Source organism: Arachis ipaensis, chromosome B1, assembly GCF_059453495.1.
Source record: "Arachis ipaensis isolate K30076 ecotype BB chromosome B1, ASM5945349v1, whole genome shotgun sequence".
NCBI lineage: Eukaryota > Viridiplantae > Streptophyta > Magnoliopsida > Fabales > Fabaceae > Arachis > Arachis ipaensis.
The window spans coordinates 7654525-7678910 of record NC_142436.1 but is presented as its reverse complement, the minus strand read 5'-3'; the positions used below and the strand labels follow the sequence as shown (position 1 = coordinate 7678910).

General features: G+C 30.2%; 3 protein-coding genes across 8 annotated transcripts; 1 reads left to right on the top strand and 2 right to left on the bottom strand.

The window, feature by feature from the left end:
- Nucleotides 1–6141: 6141 nt before the first annotated feature.
- On the bottom strand, nucleotides 6142–8620 carry LOC148575640 (uncharacterized). Its single transcript, XM_088502377.1, has 3 exons — nucleotides 8355–8620; nucleotides 7338–7636; nucleotides 6142–6518 (listed from the first exon to the last, which is right to left on the bottom strand). Exons 2-3 carry the CDS (start codon nucleotides 7632–7634, stop codon nucleotides 6345–6347), a joined length of 471 nt encoding a protein of 156 aa, XP_088358503.1. The 5' UTR covers nucleotides 7635–7636; nucleotides 8355–8620; the 3' UTR covers nucleotides 6142–6344.
- Nucleotides 8621–9918: 1298 nt separating this feature from the next.
- On the bottom strand, nucleotides 9919–13666 carry LOC107645375 (SKP1-like protein 11). 6 transcript variants are annotated; one of them, XM_088500948.1, is made up of 6 exons: nucleotides 13384–13638; nucleotides 12744–12800; nucleotides 12557–12622; nucleotides 12057–12137; nucleotides 11169–11467; nucleotides 9919–10289 (listed from the first exon to the last, which is right to left on the bottom strand). In XM_088500948.1, the coding sequence occupies exons 5-6, from the start codon at nucleotides 11463–11465 to the stop codon at nucleotides 10116–10118; spliced, it is 471 nt and encodes a 156-aa protein (XP_088357074.1). In that variant the 5' UTR covers nucleotides 11466–11467; nucleotides 12057–12137; nucleotides 12557–12622; nucleotides 12744–12800; nucleotides 13384–13638; the 3' UTR covers nucleotides 9919–10115. The 6 variants fall into 6 exon arrangements, with proteins under 6 accessions (XP_088357074.1, XP_020972580.2, XP_088357077.1 ...); XM_021116921.2 differs by lacking the exon at nucleotides 12057–12137 and having other exon boundaries at nucleotides 13384–13666; XM_088500951.1 differs by lacking the exon at nucleotides 12057–12137 and having other exon boundaries at nucleotides 12740–12800; nucleotides 13384–13559.
- Nucleotides 13667–22900: 9234 nt separating this feature from the next.
- LOC107645364 (uncharacterized) lies at nucleotides 22901–23701 on the top strand. The gene is made up of 2 exons (XM_016349378.1): nucleotides 22901–23475; nucleotides 23596–23701. Exons 1-2 carry the CDS (start codon nucleotides 22901–22903, stop codon nucleotides 23699–23701), a joined length of 681 nt encoding a protein of 226 aa, XP_016204864.1.
- The last annotated feature ends 685 nt before the right edge of the window (nucleotides 23702–24386 follow it).

Here is a 24386-nt window from a genome sequence, read left to right as displayed (position 1 = left end):
TGATTGACGTATAATGATGAATGAGATGCGATTGAGAATGATGTGAATGTTGATGAATTATAATTGAATTATTTATATGGCTTATGAATTTGAATAATCTGAGATACGAGATTCCCTGGATTAAGTGTCGTGGCTTGCCACCACGTGTACCATGTTGAAAACTCGATACTCGTTGACCCTAAGACGTAAGTGTGACCGGGCACTATATAAATTCCCGGGAATGTTACCCCCATTGAGCAATGTTGATTATTTGAGAAAAAGCTATGCATAGACTCTTGGGGATGCACGTCGGGGGGACAGTCTAAGTACAATTCAGACTTGTCGGGTTGGCTGGATAACCGATAGATGAGCCTCATCAGCCATAGGACAGGCATGCATCATATGCATATTACTTGAATTACTTGCTTGTGCTTTAATTGGGTGTGTCTATATGTACTTGCCATGCTAAATGTGTATTTGTTACCTGTAGTAATTGTAATCTTCTTGTGCTTGCCTTTATCTGTCTATTTGTCTGTGGAAATGTGTGATGGAGTTGGAGGTATGGAGGAATGGCAGTATGGGACTTAGATTTAAGGTTAAGTTAAGTTAGGTTTAAATGTTTTTAGAAAACCACCTTTTATGGCTTCTGTTTAATACTTTAAGCTCTATAATCTGAGTGTCGGTGTTCTAGGATTGTCTTTGGCATTCCTAGGACCTTATATATTATGTGTGTGGCACCTTTACCATACTGAGAACCTCCGGTTTTCATTCCATACTATGTTATTATTTTTCAAATGCAAGTCAAGAGCCATCTCGTTAGGCGTCTGAAGCGGAGTGGTTACTGGGTAGTTTTGCTGTGCAGTGCTGTATATATATGTACTTAGTTTTCTCTCTGCATAACTTGTTCTTTTTTATCCTCTTAGAGGTTTATGGAGAGGCAGGATTGTGTATATGTACTTTTGGGTTTTGGATATGTATGTATATATGTGTAAATATTCTCCGGCCAGTCTTGACTTCGCAGGCTGAGTTAGGAGCTTGTTATTTTGTATCTTTGGCACTCTATTCCCACTTCTGTTATCTTATGTTTAATAGTTATGGTTTTCTTAGCACGCAAGTTAACTCGTTCCTTGAGCGTTGCGCTTTTATTTCGCGATTTTTGTTTCCTCTATTCTTCAAGGCTCCTAGCATATTATAATTCTTCTGCTATTATATGTACTCATTTTATTTTAAAGGTCGTAATACCACACCACCTCTGTTTTACGACTTAAGCGTAAAGCTTAGTGCGGTAGGGTGTTACAATGCATTTCAATTAAGTTCCTTTTCAGGAAGCTTATTCTCTCCCCCCTAATGTTGGAAATTTCGATTCATCAAAATGACAATCCGCAAACCGGGCTTTAAATACATCTCCAGTTTGTATTTCAAGATACATCATTATAAAGGGAGAATCATATCCAACATATATCCCCAATTTTCTTTGGGGTCCCATTTTAGTGCGATTAGGTGGTGCAATGGAAACATATACCGCACACCCAAATATTCTTAAATGGGAAACATTTGGCTGCTGGCCAAATACTAATTGCATAGGAGAGAACTAATGGTAACTCGTTGGCCTCAAACGAATAAGTGCTACGGCATGTAAAATAGCATGCCCCCAGACCGAGGTTGGGAGATTTGTTCTCATAAGCAAGGGTCTAGCAATTAATTGGAGGCATTTAATAAGTGATTCTGCTAACTCATTTTGTGTGTGAACATAAGCTATTGGATGTTCAACACTTATTCCATTAGCCATACAATAAGCATCAAAAGCTTGAGAAGTAAATTCACCAGCATTATCAAGACGAATTGCTTTGATTAAATTTTCTGGAACTTGTGCTTTTAATCAAATAATTTGAGCCAGTAATCTCGCAAACGCCAGGTTGCGAGAAGATAATAAGCACACATGTGACCATTTCGAAGATGCGTCTATTAGGACCATAAAATATCTAAAAGATCCACATGGTGGATGAATAGGTCCACATATATCACCTTGAATCCTTTCTAGGAATTCAGAGAAATCAAATCCAATCTTTACTGGTGATGGTCTTAAAATTAACTTTCCCTGAGAACATGCAGTACAACAAAATTCACTAGTTTTAAGAATCTTCTGGTTCTTTAGTGAATGTCCATGGGAGTTTTCAATAATTCTCCGCATCATGGTTGTTCCCGGATGACCCAATCGGTCGTACCAAGTTATGAATTCATTTGGGCTGGTAAATTTCTGGTTTACAATGGCATGTGATTCAATTGTACTAATCTTGGTATAATATAACCCAGATGAAAGTGAGGGTAATTTTTCTAATATAACTTTCTTATTTGAATCATGAGTTATGATACATAAGTACTCATGATTTTCCTCATTCATAGTCTTAATATGATATCTATTTCGGCGAATATCTTTAAAGCTCAACAAGTTTCTTCGAGACTTGGTAGACAATAGTGCATTATTTATTATAAATTTTGTTCCTCCGGGAAACAAAATTATAACTCTTTCGGAGCCTTCTATCACATTACTTGAGCCAATAATAGTATTAACACATTCTTTTTTTGGCACCAGATGGGTAAAATATATATCACTTTTGAGAATAGTGTGCGAACTTGCACTATCCGCAAGGCATACATCTTCATTACATATCATTGTCATTCTCTTCAAAGACAATAATAATAAAATGAGTAGTATGCACAGTTAAATTGAATACTTGATCGGAATTATTTTTCTGAGAAATACTGCACATAAAAATAATGTCATATAGTAAAATTTTATTTTAAAACATGACATATTTAATGATTTCAAAATTCATAAACATTAATATTTCATTATTTATATACATCATATTTGAAATTTAAATACATAGAAAATAAAACTTAATAATAAGTTCTTTACATTATTTATTTACTTACATGAATACTTAACAATCTCACATATTAAACTATTCCATCATTGATCAAATGACCAATATTTCCTTCAGGGCCCTCAAAGAAATCAGATACATCATAATAAGTGGTGGAATTTTCAGCATCATTTGAAACGAAATTCGACTCTTTTCCCTTATCGTTCTTTTTCAAAGATGCTTGGTAAAGATCGACTAGGTGCCTTGGCGTACAGCAGGTACGTGACCAATGGCCCTTTCCACCACAACAAAAATACTTATCCTCTGTTAATTTATTCTGCCCGATATTTCTTTCTATTGATCCCACTTCTTGTGAGATCCTCTCTTTTGAATATAATTCCTTTTCCTTCCATAATTTTTTTTGTTATTAAAACCTTGCCATTTACCTCTTTTGGGGTAATGATTTGCCGCATTTACTTTAGGAAATGGGGCGGCGCCAGCTGGACGCGCTTCATGATTTTTTAAAAGTAATTCATTGTTGCGTTCAGCAACAAGAAGGCAAGAAATTAACTCAGAATATTTTTTAAACCCTTTTTCTCGATACTGCTACTGCAGGAGCACATTCGAGGCATGGAAGGTTGAGAAAGTTTTCTCCAACATATCATGGTCAGTTATCTTTTCCCCACATAATTTTATTCGTGAGGTTATTCTAAACATTGCAGAATTATATTCATTTATGGATTTAAAATCTTGTAAACGCAAGTTCGTCCATTCATATCAGGCTTGAGGAAGTATCACCATTTTCTGATGATTATACCTTTCTTCAAGGTCTTTCCAAAGATCTGCAGGATCTTTTAATGTGAGATCTTCATTTTTTAATCTTTCGTCAAGATGACGACGAAGAAAAATTATGACTTTGGCTTTATCCTTCTGGGATGCATTATTTTCAGCCTTAATGGTATCTCCAAGATCCATTGAATCAAGATGAATTTCAGCATCTAGTATCCATGATAAATAATTATTTCCAGATATATCAAGAGCATTGAATTCAAGATGAGAGAGTTTCAACATAATGAAAATTTGTTACTTGAGTCTTCCCAAAAATTTGATCAGAGTCTCGTGCTGATAACGTGTTGTAAAATAACTAAATAAATAAGGAAGAAGTAACAAATATAAAATATGGAAATATAATTAGATAACTCAAGTAGTAATATTTACTAGAATTACTATATCAATATAGTAGATATAATTAATATATTTAATAATATTAAAGTATATAAGAAAGAAAATAGTATAAAAGAGAGAGAATAGTATAAGAGAGAAAATATTGTTTTATTATTTGTGTGTTGTACCTAAGGCTATGAAGCTATTTATAGTTATACAAATTCAACCTTTATTAAAGGTTTGTCTCAAATTTTTCTCTTAAAAACTTCAGCCGTCCAATATCATTAATGGGCATCCACCTCATGCCTTATCACAACAAAATTTACATTTGATTGGGTTGGTAAGAAATGTAATTATGCAAGATTCATTAATTCAAAGTTAGTCACCACATATATCATTCTAACAAAATCATTAATAATTCCTATTCACTTAATTCTTCACCGATTCCAAATGCAAGGTTCTTTTATTAAAACTTGATCAAACTTCATAATTTATATAATAAGTAAAAGGACAAAATTATAGTGAATTAAATTTTAGGACAATCTGATAAATTTGTAACTTATTTCGATTAAATAAGTAAATTACCCTTTAATAATTGATCATTCTTACAAAAGTAAATCAAAGATAAAATGTAGGTACTCCCTCCGTTTTAGAGTAATTTTCCTATTTCAATTTGTTAAAATTTAAAACATTATTTGTTTCCTTCACAATATTATAGGTAGTATTAAGTAGAGGTACTGAGACTGAGAGACTGAGACTCAATATCATATTTATTGGTTTAGAGATTGGTACTAAAATTTTTGTTTCTGTCTTCAAAATTTCAGTATTTTAGTACCTCCAAAAAGTGGAGACACAAAATTTTTAGATATGGAGACAAAAACTTTAATAACATTTTATACCTAAAATACTCTCATTTCAATTAATTAATTCCAATTTTATCCTTTGTGCAAATTAAATTAAAGTTTCATTCTTGTTTCAATTTCTGTCACCTATTTTGCACCAAACAAAATATTGAGATTTATTTTAATCTCGGTCTCTTATCTCAGTCTTTTCGTCTCTATCTCTCCACCAAACACTACCTTAGGGCTTTACTTTTTTTGTTGGTTTGCACTTTGCAGAGCTTTCCTTTTTTTTTTTTTTTTTTTGTCATGGAGAGCTTTCCTTTGTAACGTGGTTTGTGATAGGAAATGTTTGGGCCTTTGACTCACGTGTTGGGTCATTTCAAGAAGCCCAAAACTGAATATTGTGTGCATAATGTTGCTATCTTGGAAACCAACTTGAGTTGGTCGAGTGGTCAGCTCACTCGTCCGCTTAAGCAAGTCTTGGGGGGTTCGAATTTTACCTTGTGCATGCAGCGATAAACCCTTAAATAGAGCTCAGATCTTAGTCTTTGACCTGTCAGATTGGGAGATACAAAAAAAAATTGTTGCTCCTCTTGAAATGCAATACTATCTTCGTTGGTTATAAACATTCATCAATCAGGATCAAGTAAGTAATAACGAATTTATTAATTTATACATATAAATAAAGAGGAAGATATTACAACGCAACTATCTTTTTTTCAAAAACTAGCATGTGAATCAGTAATCAAATTAGTTATTATATATTTGTGTATAAATATATATTATTTAACTTAATTTTAATATGTATTTATATTTTAATATATATTCTATACAAATAGTTAAGTTTTGTATGTACAATTAGCATGATTGATTTTTTTTATTGTATTTCATTCAATTGAATAGCCTTTTTAAGTTTACTAATAATGAATTTATAAATTTTATAATTGAGATTTTAACTAAAAGATTTTATTGGAAAGACGAGAATAAAAAAATATTCTGGATGTGTTTATTTTTTATATAATTATATATGTTATATTTTTTCTTTTGTTTATTTTATTTTCAGATCAATGGCTAAGAAAAAAATGCATGTAATTTATTATTTTTAGCTAATATTTTTAGTTTATATTATTTTTAATATAGTTGACTAATTGTTGATAAAAAATGATAAATTTTGTTAACTATTTAATATTTTTTTGGCTAAGAATAATATTACATCATTCACATGTAGATAGTACTTGAACTAAAACTATGCATGTTACCCATATAGGTCAACGGATTTAAATTTTAAATTAAAGAAAATTAAAACTAAATTAAGTACTAATAAAATGATGACAATAAGAGTTTTTAACTAAATATACAATTGAAAAGAAAACTGTACGATATCAAAAGAGTCAAAACACTTTCTATCATCCCCATATTGAATACTAGGTGTTAATCCATCATATAGAAAAAATCTAAAACAAATAAAATTGAAGAGTAGACAAGATTTGTTCTAATAAAGATGTGGGTACTCCTTGCGATTTTGTTCTTCCTCTTCAGGAGTGAAGCCATGGTCTTTGATGTTGAGGATTCTGCGTATCTCATCTATTTTCTTTCCCTTTATCATATTTTTTATAGTTCCGTATATCAGATCCAAGAGATTTCTAATCTCAAGATAATTTGCTGCCTAAATTTACAATAAAGAAATCAATACAAATATACCAAAATTAATTTACAATGGGCACTAATTAATGTTATTTTATGTTTGTTCTACAAATGCTGCCAATAAATCTAAGAGGGTAATGTGATCAACATTAACATTAACATTAACGATAAAAGAAAGAGCAAAATATAGTAGAAGACTAGAACTTTAGAAGTATATACTATTATATATAAGAAACTTCTTTAAAAGTTAGTATATCAAGAAAACCAATCAATTAAAAATTTTAATTTTTTTAGTCTCAATCGTGCATTTAAAATTATTTCGTTTTTTCTAAATTCTAATAAAAATTAACTAAAAATATAATATTACGATTAAAAAATTTGTTAATATTAACTAATAAAAAATTAATCTCTATACTTATTAAAAAATCTAAAAATTTTAAAAACTAACTATGAACATAAGATGTGGAAAATTTTTTTTTTTCCTTAAATTCTAACCGTAAAAGCTAAATTCTAAAAAATTGAGATTTAAAAAAAACAAATACTACTAACTAAAGATTAATTTCTTACCCTTATTAAGCAAATAAAAAATTTTTAAAATTAACTACGAACATAAGAGGCGGTTTTGTTCAGAAAGACCAAAAGCTGTTAGAAAAAAATATTTTTTTCTTTTTTGTTTTTAATTAATTCTCAGTGGAAAGACAAAAAAAATGGCAATTATAAAAATTGAAGAGAGATTAAAAGCAGTTTTTATTTTTTTTCAGTCATGTCAATATATAATAGTATATCTATATTCATAACATGCATGTGCAGTAGAGAAAAAGAGAATGAGAGGGTTAATCACCATCAACAAATCATAAAGGCTGTTAGAATCAACATTGAGAAATTGAGCATCCCAAGCCTCAAGATCTTTTTGGTTGTCGTTGCGGTGGTGAGTGTGGTGCGTACAATAATCGATGATCTTCTTGAGGGTCTTGGAGTCAACGCAATCCAGTGGAATCTTGCTCTCTTCATGGTTAAACGACCCATCTTCGATCATGTTGTTTATGATCACCGAATGTTGCACCATCACTTGTTCTTCCACACTGAAAATCTCCTTTTCCGAACTGCATAGCATGATCTTCTTCAGCGGCGAACCCATCACTAACAATAATAATAATATTAATAATGTATTGCTTGAACTATTTGATTAATCAGAAAACCAAAAGTGTTTGGAGTTCAAGGACTATGTATATAGTGTATACACAATCAGTAAATCAAAAAAATATTCTGAAAATCGACATCTATATCTTCATAGGACAAATTTGAAGCTTGACCCACATTTCCTTTCTTTCAATTTGCATCTATATCTACATTTGTGTATTTTTCACAAATCAATACCAAGAATAATTGATAATAATACAAACAGAAAGCATAGAAACAACAATTTAACTGAATAATTTTATTCCGAGTTGCAGAGAACATGAAACCCATTTTCAACAACAAATTCAACTATAATAATTTTCAACAACGAAAGATTTAGCTCAAAAGATGATTTACAGACATCAACATAAAATTTAGCCAAGTGATTATTTCGCCAGGACAACAATAGCTTCAATCGTGATGATAACCAATAACAAATTTAACTCAGTGATGATTTTCAGTAACAAACAAATTCAAGTGAGTGATTATTACAGCAACAAACTCAACGTTCAATCAGAAACAAATTCATTCAGCAATGAATAAATTGAAGTTAAGTGATTATCTCAACAAGACAACAAATTCAACGTTTAGTGATAACCAGGAACAAATTGCAGCAACACATTCAACTTTCAGTAACAAAATCGAAACAGAAAGAAAGGGGGAATTTGTTGGAACTCACCAAATCGGGTTACGCCAAGGAAGCTGACGGCGAGGCTCCAAGCAAGAAGACGAACGCCGAGGAGAGAGTGGCGAGAAAAAGACCCCGAGGAGAGCCGTTGAGGCTTGAGGGCATTTGAGGGTGGGGGTGAGGTTGGGGATTGGCAAACGACGCCGTTTCCTTTGCAATGTGGTTTGTGATGGGAAATGTTTGGGCCTTTGACTCACGTTTTGGGTCATTCCAAGAAGCCCCAAAACTGAATGTTGTATGCATAATCTTACTCTCTTGGAATGCAATATGCTACTCTTTCCCTTTCCTATTGTTCTTGTTGCTTTGTTCTTGCATTGTCCCTTTGATTAGTACATGAACATGGAATCTAATGCTAAGGGTACTTCTGAGGATCAAATTTCTCAGATTTCAAGTTGGAGATATAAACAAGTTCATGATCATCATGCCTTGGATCATTGCAATCATAATGATTGTTCTCAAACATTCATCAATCAGGATCAAGTAAGTAATAATGAATTTATTAATTTATCTACTCTATACATATAAATAAAAAGGAAGATATTACAATGCAAGTATTTTTTTTTTAAAACTAGCATGTAAATACTAAAAATCAGTAATCAAATAACTTATTATATATTTGTGTATAAATATATATATTATTTAAATTATTTTTAATATATATTCTATACAAATAGTTAATTTTTATATGTATAATTAGCATGATTGCTTTTTCTTTATTGTCTTTCACTCAATTGAATAGCTTTTTTAAGTTTACTAATAATGAATTTATAAATTTTACAATTCAGATTTTAACTAAAAGATTTTATTGGAAAGACGAGAATAAAAAATATTCTGGATGTGTTTATTTTTTCTATAATTATATATATCATAATTTTTAAAATTAGATTTAATCATAAGTAATAAATTTAATTTCTTTTAATGTTTATTTTATTTTTAACTTATTGATTTAATTTTGATATATTCATGTCATGGGGTTCGACTATATTTTTATGTTGGTTGTCGAAGACCTACCTAACACAACCCTCCTCCTTTATCCGGACTTGGGACCGTCTATGTATCGCGAGTGCGAGTGTAACAGGCGGAGTTAATTTTGATATATTAATAATGTAAATATATTTAGACAAATATTTTAAGTGATGATAATTATTAGTAATTTTGTAATATTAAATTAAAGTAACAAATTAGTTATGGTTGGTGTGATGACAGGAGTACTGCATTTGCTTGAACAAGTACAAAGACAGAGGAAGTTAGAATATGTGTGGATCAATAGCTAAGAAAAAAATGCATGCCTAAATACAGCAAAACTTATTACTTTTAACTAATATTTTTAGTTATTAATCTAATTTATTTAGTCTAATAATATAATAATATATCTTTAATTTATATTATTTTTAAATATAATTGACTAATTACTGATAAAAAATAATAAATTCTGTTGGCTATTTAATATTTTTGAGGCTAAAAATAATATTACATCATTAACATGTAAAAACTAGTACTTAGAACAAAAACTATGCAATGTTACCCATGTAGATCAATGGATTTAAATTTTAAATTAAAGAAAATTAAAACTAAATTAAGTACTAATAAAATGATGACAACAAAAGATGTTTAACTAAATATACAATTGAAAAGAAAAGATATCAAAAGAGCAAAAACACTTTCTAACATCCCCATATTGAATACTAGGTGTTGATCATCATATAGAAAAAATTTAAAACAAATAAAATTAAAGAGTAGACAAGATTTGTTCTAATAAAAATGTGGGTACTCCTTGCGATTTTGTTCTTCCTCTTCAGGAGTGAAGCCATGATCTTTGATGTTGAAGATTCTGCGTATCTCATCTATTTTCTTTCCCTTTATCATATTTTTTATACTTCGGTATATCAGATCCAAGAGATCTCTAATCTCAAGATAATTTGCTGCCTAAATTTACAATAAAGAAATCAATACAAATATACCAAAATTAATTTACAATGGGCACTAATTAATGCTATTTTATGTTTGTTCTACAAATGCTGCCAATAAATCTAAGAGGGTAATGTGATCAACATTAACATTAACAATAGAGGAAAGAGCAAAATATAGTAGAAGACTAGAACTCTAGAAGTATATACTATTATATATAAGAAACTTCTTTAGAAGTTAGTATATCATGAAAACCAGTCAATTAAAAAATTTTTATTCTAAATTCTAATAAAAATTAATTAAAAATATAATCTTATGATTAAAAAATTTGGTAATATTAAATAATAAAAGATTAATCTCTATACTTATTAAAAAATCTAAAAGTTTTAAAAATTAACTACGAACATAAGATGTGAAAAAAAAAACTTTTCTTAAATTCTAACCATAAATGCGAAATTCTAAAAAATTGAGATTTATTTTAAAATTACTACTAATTAAAGATTAATTTTTTACCCTAATTCTAGGTACCACAACACATTCACAATACACACTCACCCACACAACACTAAAAGGCTATATTCAACACTTGACACATCTACCAAAGTTTGAACCCAAATACAGCATATTAAGAGGCATATGGTTTTACCAATTGAATTAGACGGTTTTGTTCAAAAAAGACCAAAAGCTGTGGGAAAAAAAATATTTTTTTCTTTTTTGTTTTTAATTAATTTTCAGTGGAGAGACAAAAAAAATGGCGATTATAAAGATTGAAGAGTGATCAAAAGCAATTTTTATTTTTTTTCAGTCATCTTCGTCAATATATAATAGTATATCTATATTCATAACATGCATGTGCAGTAGTGTATGAGAAAAAAAGAGAATGAGAGGATTAATCACCATCAACAAATCATAAAGGCCGTTAGAATCAACATTGAGAAATTGAGCATCCCAAGCCTCAAGATCTTCTTGGTTGTCGTTCTGGTGGTGAGTGTGGTGTGTACAATAATCGATGACCTTCTTGAGAGTCTTGGAGTCAACGCAATCCAATGGAATCTTGCTCTCTTCATGGTTGTACGACCCATCTTCGATCATGTTGTTTATGATCACCGAATGTTGCACCATCACTTGTTCTTCCACGCTGAAAATCTCCTTCTCCGAACTGCATAGCATGATCTTCTTCAACGGGGAACCCATCACTAACAATAATAATAATGTATTGCTTCAACTATTTGATTAATCAGAAAACCGAAAGTGTTTAGAGTTCAAGGACTATGTGTGTATAGTGTATACACTGACTCAAGGGTTTGTGTTGTATTTATATGATGTAGATAACAGCACCGACTCTCTTATTTTTTGGTTTAAATCTTTTATTTACAACTTATAAATATTTTAGATATTATCTTATCTTATCTTATTCAAGAGATATAATCTTTGGAGATCTTTACAAATCTTTTACTACTATGAAATCTTTGCGGCAAAAGTAACAGATTCTGTTAATTTGTTATATTTTTAAATTTAAAAGTACCACTTTTTTTAAAGAAAAATATAGTGTTTTCTGAAAATCGGACCGATCATCGAACCGCTCTAGTCACTAGTTTACTGGTTCAATCGGTCTAACCATGGTTCAACTGGAAAAAATCGTTCCATAATAAAATAAAATAACAATAAGAATAAAATAAATTAATAACAATAAGAATCTGTTTAAAATTCTATTTCTTTTGAAAAAAAATAAAATAAAATGAAAAATTAATATTCTGAAATTGAAATTTAGACTCATGTACTTACAGGCTAATATGATATATTCTGGTTCCTGCCTAACAAGTGCTCCACCAACAGGTTTTATGCATCATGCATTAAGCCACTTCTCTTTAATTGACATAATTTCAATTAATATATCAAGAATTAGAATGCAGAAAAATAGGGCTAATGTCACATATGATGTACACTTAAAAGAATAATTCAATATAGCTCCTCTATCATCTTAAACCAGAGTTAGTTGGTGGTATACAGTTACCAAAGTTCTTAAACACACCAACGCAAGATGTACTTCAAAATTAAGCAATTTCAAGTGGAAAAACAATTTTTATGAAGAGATAATTCAAGTTTACATTAATTATTGTATATATCCAACTATGAAATTTTCTGTTTGTCGTTTATTTACAGTCTGTATATGAAATCAACAAGGTGGTCAGCATCCAATTCATTATAAATCAATCCATTATTTCTGGAAAAAAAAAAAACAGTAATAATTTTCAATATAAGTGGTAAATTATAATTCCTCTTACATCGTAGACAGAGAGACGGCCCAACTGGGTCATAGTTAATCATCAAAGCAGCTTTTAAAGAATAGCCTAGAAGATGCAAGAGCCATAAAAATTACTTAGTGAATAATCTGTATTATGAATCAATTATTTGATTTATTTCAATATAATAAAATAGAATAACAGCTTTAAACAATTTAAACTCACTCACGGTTGGAAGAAGGCCACTTATCCATTGTTTGATGCACAAAAGCTCCATCCGTTTTCCCTGGCAAGGAATATACACTAACATATCAACACAATTACGTTTAGGAAAAGTCTAGGGGCCAGCAATTTTATTGCATTTTGGCCAGCATGTAACCAGCAGAGAAAGGTGAGCCATTGGATAAAATCTCACACCAATCTCACACCATCAAATCATCATTGATGGCTAGTTGATGGCTATCAATCACAAATGTTGCTGCCCCTAGCATTGCTCTTATGTTTAAATTTCATTGTAATTTATATGTGATAAAAACACATATCAAAATCATAGTTGATGATGATATGCAGAATATTGTAATTATATTAAAACAGAATAGAGAATCGTTTATGGTTTCTATTGTTTATTGGAAATTTCGCTATTAATCCTTTATGATTTCAACAAAACACAAAGCAGCAGCAGCACAGCGGAGCCACAAAACACACAACAGCACACTAGAACCTACAGCAGCAAGCCAAAGCCAGAGCAAATCAATGATTTCAACAAAAACACAAAACCCTATAATCATTCAATGATTTGTTGATTTCAGAACAGAGAGTGAGAGAATAAAACGAAAAATGAAGAACAAGTGCACACCAAAGCCACTGACCTTCGAGAGGGCGACGAGACGACGACGACGGTGACAGGACGACCGCGAGCAGGAAGAATTCGATGGAGGATGGGCGCCGAGCGAGGAAGAAGACAGGGAACAGGGGGTTTGACTTGGATAACGCCGACAGTACGAAGAAAGACTCCTCGGACAGCCACGAACGGCGGCGGTGAAGGCTAGCTAGGGTTTTTTCTTTTTGTTTTCTTTTGAGTGAAGGAATGAATGAAAGTAACGAAGACCAGCAACGCGTTCTTCTTCCCCCTTCCTCTTCCGGTTCTGTCATGAGCGGTTTTTAATAATGAACCGAATCGCTTATACGATCGGTTTCCGGTCGAACCAGTTTCATCGGCCGGTCCAATCCGATTTTCAGAACCATTAAAGAGTGAAACCAAAGTAAATGTTAACTGTAACATCTTTCGTTAATTCGTTATATTTACATATCAATCAAAATAAACGAATTCTAATATATATGTTTATATTTAAGGTGGTTACGATAATTATGTAAATATTGTTAAAATTAAATTTATATTTTTTTTATATTATAATAACATTTTGTTTAGTAATATTATTTTAAAAAATATTGTTAAATAATAAAAAATATTTTAATTTTAATGACACTTTTTAAATTATTATAAGTATTTTAGGATAGGTATACTAGAATTCTTGATGATAATTTATAGAACATAATTAGATTTAATGGAAGAGTTGGACTTCAAAAGTTAAAAGATGACATACTTTAGGGAGAATTTTTCGATGATGAAAGTATAATATGGATCTTGAAAGACTAGGTAAGAAAATTGAATTTACTTAAAAAAGAGAGACCAATTTATAAATAGTATTTTGTAAAAAAGAAGAATAGAAAAAATTGACATCTATTCTAAACCTGCACACCACACATGTCAAATCCTCCCCTCCCCTCCCCTCCCCTTCCTGCACAATTTTTAAAACTTCAATCACCTAAATGAACTATATGTTCACCACGTTTTCCCATCATTATAATTAAATTTTCTTTCTTTCTTCTTAAAATAATTAAATTTTTTATATATTTTTTAATTTAATTTTAATATAATATCATATTAAATATTTTATACATATATTTAATTATGTATTATAATTAAAATATTTTTCTATATTTTATCTTTAAGTTTGATTATTTTATTCTATTTTTTTATTCGAAGTCTCTATTTTTAAAATAAAAACTTATTTAAACGTCTCATAGATATAAATTATTTGTTAATAAGTATTCTAATAATTTTTTATAGAAAATAAATTGTGACAAAAAATAATATCTTTTTTTTTAATTTTTTAATTATATTTAAATGTGAATTTTTAAAAAAAGACTTAAAAATGAAAAATAATTTAACTACTACTAGATTAGACTGTTCTTGTTATATATTATGTTTTTTAAATTATATTACATAATCATATATTATATTCCTAATTAATATATATAATCTAAAATATTTAATTAAATATTATTTTAATATTTAATTAATTTTATTATTATTTTATGTTAATTTTTAAAAATTAATTGTCTTTTTAATTGTATAAAATTATTAAAATAAACATTAAATTTTATAGTATTATGAAGACTGAGACAAATCAAGAACTTGTACTTCTCAGGAATATGTAGTCACCATACCCACAACCAATTATCATGCTCATTCCAGTCAAACTTTCTTTTGGCTAGCCAACTGTACCCACTCCTAACTGAGTAGAGTCTAGAAGATGCCACACTCCATGACCAACCCGAACTCTCTCCAGCATTCAAATCCGGATTATAAGCATTCAAACGCTGTTTGACATCTTCTGGAATGATAGAGAAAATATCATGGAGATTCCATTGACCATCTTTCCAAATGTCTCTAATAGTTAAATCAGAGTCAGATATATGTACAAAATGGACATCTTGAGCAATTGGGTCCTCAATACTCCAATTGTCAAACCAAAAAGATTGATCAAGTGACCCAGCACCAAGAGAATGCATCCTTAAAAGCACCAAAAGTCTTTGAGATACTCTTCCAGACATGAGAAGCATTGCAAGGGACAGGGCCATCTAAAACTCCCTCATTCCTCAGATACTTCACCCTCAATAGAGCAACCCAAGGCTTGTCCTGACAATGAAAAAGTTGCCAAACCTATTTACCAAGTAAAGATATATTAACACACGCAGGATCTCTAACACCCAAGCCACCAAATTTCTTTAAAGTGATCACGGTCCTCCAATTAACAAGAGAAAGACCTCTACCATCAATTTGACCCTTCCAAAGGAACTGTCTCATCATAGAAGACAATTTATCACAAACCCAATTTGGAAAAAAAGATACCTGCATATGATAGACAGGAATGAATGCTGCAACAGAATTGATCAGGCAAAATCTCCCTGCTTTATTTAGAAGCCTTCCTTTTCAGTTAGCTAATCTTCCCCTCACCTTTTCAATCACTGAATGAAAAGAAGCCCTACTGGTACGGAAATGATTAAGGTTAACTCCAAGATATCTTCCTAAGTCCAAAGCAAAACGTATTGAAGAAACACTAGTAAAAATATCTCTTCTACGAGTAGTCACATTTTTAGAACAAAAAGTTTTAGACTTTTCAAGATTCACTTTCATGCCAGATGTCTTGCAAAAAATGTTAAAAGAATGCATGACCATTTGGACCTGACTCTTTGTAGCCTGACAGAAAAGTAAGAGATCATCTGCAAACATCAAATGAAAAAATTTTGGGCCACCCCTAGTGACAGAAACTGGTTTCCACACACCCTCGACCACCTTATGAGATATATAGCAAGCAAGTCTTTCCATACAAATCACAAATAAGTAAGGAGACATTGGATCGTCCTGTCTAAGCCCCCTTCTAGGAGCAAAACTATCCAATCTATTCTCATTCCATATAATAGAAAGAGATGATGCACGGACACAATTCATAATCAAATTAATAGTGATGATAGAAAAACCAAAAGCAATGAGAGTACTCTCCAAAAATCTCTAATCCACCCTATCATTAGCTTTTTCAAGATCAATTTTAAAATCAAGAGTACCTTTCTTGGATTTTGTGTGCTTCATGAAATTCATAATTTCTTGAGTCACAATAATATTATCAGGAGCACCATGACCCAGAATAAAACCTCCTTATAAAGGACTAACAATATCTGGAAGAAAAGGCCGAAGTCGATTAGTCAATATTTTGGTGATAATTTTATAAATAACATTACACAGGCTAATAGGCCTGAAATCGTGGGTCAAGTATGGGGATAGAAATACTAAATTCTTTCATATTCAGACTTTGGTGCGTAGAAACTATAATAGAGTACATGGATTATATGTTAGAGATGGGTCTTAGTCTACTGATCCAGATATTCTCCAGGAAGAAGCCCTCTATTTTTACAAGAATCTCTTTGGTACAACGGAAGAGGTTGATGTTGATTGTTTAGGGGATGTTCCGATGCTCACTCTAAGCACCGAGGCTTGTGCTAGGTTAATTGACCCTTTCTCTTTTGTGGAAGTCAAGTCAGTAGTATTTAGTATGAGCCCTTTTAAGGCTCCTGGTCCAGATGGCTTTCAAGCTTATTTTTTTAAAGAATATTGGGAGATAATAGGCACTGAGATTTGGAATATTGTCCGGAACACTTTTTTGGGAGAGTACTTAAATCCTAGCATCATGGAAACTCTGATTGTACTAAGTCCTAAAATTGATAACCCTACTGGTACCAAAAAGTTTCTCTTGCAATAAAAGCCTATTGTAATCTCCCCTCAGTTCAACTTCTTTAATTCTCAGAGATAACACATCGGTAACCTCCAAACGCCATTGAATTTGATCAATCTGATATTCCAGTTTGCTTTTTCGCACAAAAATATTTCCAAAAATCTTTGAGTTAAAGTCCAAAGAAGCCTGTTGAACCATCTTAAGTCTTTCAGTAACGCCTCCAAACTCTTGATTTCAAGCCTTACTAATAACATGTTTATAAGAAGGATGTGTTGCCCACGCAGCTTGGAACCTAAAAGGACGAGAACCTTTCACTCTGGGACCACCATGACAACGAACTAAAATAGGACAATGATCAGAATGAAGCCTGCTAAGAATTTCAGAATAACCCTAAAAAAATATTGTCATCCACGCCTCATTAACTAGAGCTCTATCCAACTTTTTAGCCAAGTCCTTGCCAGCCTTAACTGCTCTATACCAAGTATATCTCCTACCAGTTACTTTAAGATCAAAGAGCTCACAGTCATCTAGAGTAGTAGCTAATAGACTAACTCTGTGAGAAGAAAAATAAGCACATGTACTCTCGTCTAGCACCACAATCTCATTAAAATTACCAACGATCATCCACGGTCCATTATGGCCTGAATTAATAGAACGCAAATGATCCCAAAGTATACTTCTTTTTTCGAATTGAGGACTCTCATACACTGCACTACAAAGCCAAACTAAGTTAAAAAAATATTCCATACAAAAAAAGAAATAACAAAAACTGTAAAAGAACTCATATAAACCAAAAAACATAAAAATTTTATAAAAAATAATCATATGCATAAAAGAGTATAAAATAAAATACTATAAAAAAATAAATATATAAATAATGAAGGACATAATTGGTACATAGAACATAAATTTCAATTCAACGTAAGAAGGTGAACGAAAAAGCTAGAATTTGTAACTTTTGGTAAACGTGAGTTGAAGATAGAAATCACTTATGCGTTTAGAGGATAAAAACGTTGTCAAACATGAAGATGAAGCGTTCAAGGAACTCAAACGCGCTTTTCTCTTCTCCAATGCAAATCCAAACGCTTTTCTCAAATTGTCTCTCATCCCTCAAATTCTCTGCTAGAATCCCAACTCAGCGTGATGATATAAACACTATATTGTTAAAGATAATTGTATTTTTTAAAGTGTAAAAAATGAAATTAAGTAAGTGTCAGGGTTTAATTCCGCTTTGTATATGCAGCAATCCATTGTTTAGCGATAAATTTTTAAATGGAATTTAGATCCGTGACAGATCAAGGGCCGTTTGGGAATCTTCAAAAGTAGCTTTTTTTTAACTTTTGACTTATGTTGTAGTATTAATGTCTTGTGCAATTTTCAAAACCAAATTGCGGCTTTCTAAGAAGTTATTTAAGAGTTTATAGAGAAGTTAGAGCAACTCCAATGGACAACAAATTGAAGCCCTACTTCTGACAAACACAGAAATTTACCATTGGAGAGATGAAGGAATGAGTTCCCGCATACCTTTTGAGAAGGAAAAGTCTCTCTGAATGAGGACTCATCTTCACCAATAATAACTTGCCACTTGGCAAGTTATTATAAAAATAAATAATTATATAAAATTTTAATTAATTAAATAATTATATTTTTATTTAATTAATAATTTATATTAATAATTTAAATAATAATTAAATTATAATTAATGTATTAATAATTATAATTAATGTATTAATAATTATAATAATTAATTAGATTAAATAATTAAATTTTTATTTAATTAATAATTTAAATAATTAAATTATAATTAATTTATTAATAATTATAATAATTAATTAGATTAAATAATTAAACTTTTATTTAATTAATATTTTATATTAATTATTTATTTTTTTATTCAATAATTTTATAAATTAGTATAATCTCGAATTATATATTGTGTATTTATTGTTATATATAATTTTTTTTAATAATTAATATCTTTTAATAGTGAATTATTTTTAAATTTATAAATTTAAATAATATTATTGAAAAAAATAATTACATTAATTTTAAGTATTTTAATTAATTAATTAAGTGGGACCACAATAGGGACTAAAGTTAGTTTCTTCTATTGGAGAAGAGAAAGATGCTTTGAGTTCCTATTTACTGTTTATGACGCAAAAGCTGATGTGGAGTTACTTTTTTACGACAGGTGAGCCATAAATAGGAACTGGGATGAGTTTCCTACTGGAGATAGTCTTAAAAAAATGACTTCTCTCATAATACTACTATTATTTACCACATTTTTATAAAATAAGCACTTTTAGAACTAAAAATCCAAGCACAAAATAACTTATTTATAAGCTACTTTTAATATAGTCATTTATTGTTTAAACTATTTTTTCAAAAGGAGCTTAATTAAGTTGTTTACCCAAATTGGACCTAATTCTTTACCTATCGGGTTAAGAAATATTGTGGACAACTAAAAATAAGGGCAAATCACGTCAATAAGCCAAGGGGAGCAAAAATTTACGCAAATGAGCCAAATCAAAAACTGGTTCATGAATCAACCAAGAGGCATTTCTATATAGTTCGAATCAGCGTAATTCAAACTGCATTTCCATGTAATTCGAATCACACTGATTCGAATTACACCCAAGCACGCATTCCTAAGTAATTCGAATCTGACTGATTCGAATTACACAAAAAATTACTCATTATTTAATTTTGCCCATTCTTTTATTAAAAATTTAATAATTTATTAAAAAATTAATAATTTAAAAATTAAAAAATATATATTTTATTTCATGCATTAAAAAAAGCTAACAAAATATTTAATTACGAGACTTCTTTAAAATATTAATGAGCTATCAATTCGAATTTCATACAATACTCTTTTGCCCATTTTTAATAGCTCATGAATATTTTTTAATAAATTTATTTAAATTATACTACAAAAAAATATTTTATTCTATACAAAATAATTAAAAAAATGACTTAAAAGATGTTAGGAGTACTATCAAAATTTGTAATGTCCTAATGACTTAGGACATTGAAGAAATACTCTATATAGTTAATAATAATTTAAAAATTAAAAAAAAATATATTTTTATCATATATTTACCTAAATTACTAAGATATTACAAACTTTTATAGTACTCATAATAATTTTTAAGTCATTTTTTAAAATTATTTTGTATAGAAAATGACTTAAAATGACTTAAAATATTCTTTATTCTATGCAAAACAATTTTAAAAAAAATAGCATAAAAGATGTTAGGATTATAAAAAAAAGCAAGAAAGCTTTATATAATGATTAATTTGATCAATTTGATCACGTAATTCCTACATATATTTTCTTCGAGTTATATTTGAAAAAAAATAAACAATTCTCTTTCATACCAGTAAAAAAATATCCAAATCATAAATAAAAAATATAAGATAATGTCTAATTTTAATTTATTTTTACTCGTTTTTTTTGACAGTGTTTCATTATTACTTCCAAATAATAAAGCAAAAGAAATTAAGAAAATATTTATCGGAGTTGTACTAAAAAAACATTAAATAAAAAAATATTCATTCACAAAATTTTTCCTTCATATTTAGAATAACAATGCACATGGCTATCAATAAAAAATATAGGTCAACAAATTAATAAATTGCTTTAATTATAGGGGACTCGTTTGCTATTAAAAAATATTTTAGATCACATTAAAAACATATATAAATACTGTACGGTTGTAACATTAGCTACAAATTAAGAATTTTATCAATAAATTTTTAAAAAATCATAATTTTTTTTTTCATCATAGACAACTCTGTAATTTAAATAGTATTGTGTTTGCGATAATTTTTCCAAGAGTTTCAAATGGTACTTGCAGCATTAGTAATGGAAGCTAGTTTACCGGATGGTGTTTTAAACGATGTAAAGGGAGAAAGAATAAAAATTACCTCTTTTTCATAATAATAATAATAATAATAATAATAATAATTTAACGTCCAGAATAAATTAATTACTTTTAGATTACTAAAATTTTTTTAGGCCCAACAATCACTCAGTCCATTAACCCAAATATCACACTTTTTTTTCAAACAAAAAAAATAAACAAGTCATCATGTGTCAGCTTAATCAGACCATAATGTATCGATTTATAATTAAAATAAGTATTGGGTTACATATAACATTATAAATAACTTAGGTACAAAATCAATCTGAATTACACATCAAAAATATTTTTATTTGGTTCTTAAAGGATTCAATTATTCTTTTTCTACCAAAAACATTCCCCATACTTTATACGTAAAACTTAACTGAACAAATAAAAAAAAAATAATGACTATTACTACTCCAATTTTCATAGCCTTAGTATTGACGACACTAAAAAAATTATATTACGCAATAGTATCAGTTTAAATTTAAATTGTAAAAAATAAAAAAATTATATAAATTAATGATAGTTAAGAATTATTAAATAATTTAATATATTTAATTAAATTAATATTTAATAATTTTTAACAATTAATTTTACATAAAAATTGCATACAAATCTTGCCTGATGTATAAAGTCTCAATTATTAAAGCACCCCTGTGGTTTCCATTAATTATGCACTAGCCCATTATTATTAATTTATTATACAAGACCAATCCATATGTAATAAAGACGGGTATTTGCTCTAAGGCCGTCAAAATGAGCTAAATCCATCGGGCCAGCCCGTTTATCCGTTTAAATGGGCGGGCTTTGCCTCTAAAATTAAGTCCGTTTAAATTTCGGGCTAAACGGGCTGAGTCCGATTAACCCAAAAAAAATGACGGGTTAAACGGGCTAGCTCGCGGGCTAAATGGGTGGCCCGTTTAATTTTTTTAATATATTTTTAAAAAAAGTAGCACTTTTAGTTAATATTTCTCCCGATCCGACCCGAAAATCCGACCCATCAACAAAAAATATATTTTTTAATGATTTTTTTACCTAAAAATGGTATTTTTTGTCAAAATATTTTTCAAAAAATAAAATAAAATGATAAACGGACTGACCCGTTTAACCCATCAAGCTGACCATAAACGGTCCGGGCTAGAAAATTCTGGCCCGCGAATAAAGCGGGCTTAAACGGGCCAGCCCGTTTAACCCGTGGGCTTAACGGGCCGGGCCTAAATGGGCTGGGCTAGCCCGTTTGACAGCCCTAATTTGCTCTTACAAAATTAAAAAATATATATATATATATATATGTATATATGTCTCTTATTATATTATATTTGTCCTAAAATAAAATATAAATAATTTTTTTATGTTTATATTAATTTTTTTGTTGTTAAACTTAACATATAATAATAATTATATTATTAAATTTGAGTTAGTATAATAATAAAAAATAAATAAATAAACTTAAAAAAAGTGATAATTTTTATTATATTAGTTAATTAGTTAATAATTAAATTAAAATTTAGTTTTTTAATTAAATACAGCTTAAATTATTAATAATTTTTTAAAAATTATATTAATATTTATTATTAAAATGATCTTGATTATAGTAATTATTTTGATTGAAAATTTTATTTATATTATAAAGACTATAATAAATAGACTTAACAGTTAAATATGAGATAATAAAAAATAAAATAATAATTTAAAAATATATATAGAAAAATAATATCGTCATATTAAAAATAAAAAGAAAGCCGTTACAAATTATTGTTTTTATTATTTTGAATATTATACTGTGTGTAAAATTATCTTTTTATTATTTTAAATACTATAATAAGTGATTAGTTGGAATTGCAGGGGAGTAGGCAGGTGAACCGAGCCTTTTGGCTTCTCATCCACCTCATGTTTTGATTATGAACGTCATTAGTTGGAATTGCAGGGGATTAGGCAGCAAAGCCTTTCCTTCTCTTATCCGTAATCTGAGGCATGAATATGGAGCCAATATATTCTTCCTCTTAGAAACTCATGTGAGTGGTGTTCGAGGTAACCAAATTAGAGACAAGATAGAATTTGATAAATCCTTTGTAGTGGATGCAGTGGGTCATGCTGGAGAAATTTGGTGTCTCTGGGACTCTTCTGTTTGGAGTGTGGATGTGCTAGAGCATGACAAGCAGTACGTGCACCTAAAAGTCTCAGGTAATAATTCCACGCCATGGCTCATTACTGCTGTTTATGGAAGCCCCCAGCGAGTGACAAGAAGAACGCTCTGGCAAGCCGTTAAATCATATGCTGCTAGTATTAACCTCCCCTGGTGCCTGTTGGGTGACTTCAATGCTATGTTTAACAACCATGAGAAAAGTGGAGGGACGCTGAGAAATGGCCATGGTGCATGTAAGGAGTTTCAGGAGTGTGTTTCGACATGTGGCCTGGTTGATTTGGGTTTTGCAGGCTGGCCATATACTTGGAAGAGGGGCAATCTTGCTGAGAGGTTAGACAGGGGTTTAAGCAACCTGGATTGACAAATTGCTTTTCCAGAGGCCCTTGTTAAACATATGCCGATGTTAAAATCAGACCATTCTCCTATTTGCCTGCAACTGTCTCCCGTTAGTGTGCAGAATAAAGGTAGAAGATCATTTCGTTTTCTTGCGGCATGGATTACTCACCCTGATTTTGGGAATGCTGTTGATGCATCTTGGAATGTCCAGGGCTCCTAGGCTGAGGGCATTCTAAACTTCAAAAATAGGATCAAAGAATGGAATAATTCAGTTTTTGGGGATATCTTTAGACGAAAGCACAGAATCCTTAGAAGACTCCAAGGAATTACTTCTAGTCTGGGGCACTCTCATAATTACTTTCTTGATAAACTTCAAAAAGAACTGTGGGTGGAGTATGAACAAATTCTCCTTCAGGAAGAACTTCTTTGGTTCCAAAAAGCCAGGAGTAAGTGGATCAATTTCGGAGATCGTAACACCAAATTCTTTCATGGTTCTACTATGGTTAGAAGACGAAAAAATAAAATTGCTTCCCTCCAGAATGACACCGGTGATTAGATAACTGACAAGGCTACTCTTGAATATATGGCCACCTCCTTTTTTTCAAATCTTTATACAGATAACTAAACCCATATTCCCTTTATTTTGACAAACATGTTTCCTATTATGAGCAGTTCTGACATCAACGCCATAGGCAGGAACGTGTCGGATGAGGAAATCAAGGATGCGACGTTCAGCATTGGGAGTTGGAAGGCTCCCGGCAGAGACGGACTTCAAGCTATCTTCTACCAAAGTCAGTGGAACAAAATAGGCAGCGACCTATGCAATCTGACTAAAAGTATTTTTCAGAATCCGGATAAGGTTAAAGAGGTAAATGAGACGCTTATCACTCTTATTCCAAAAATAG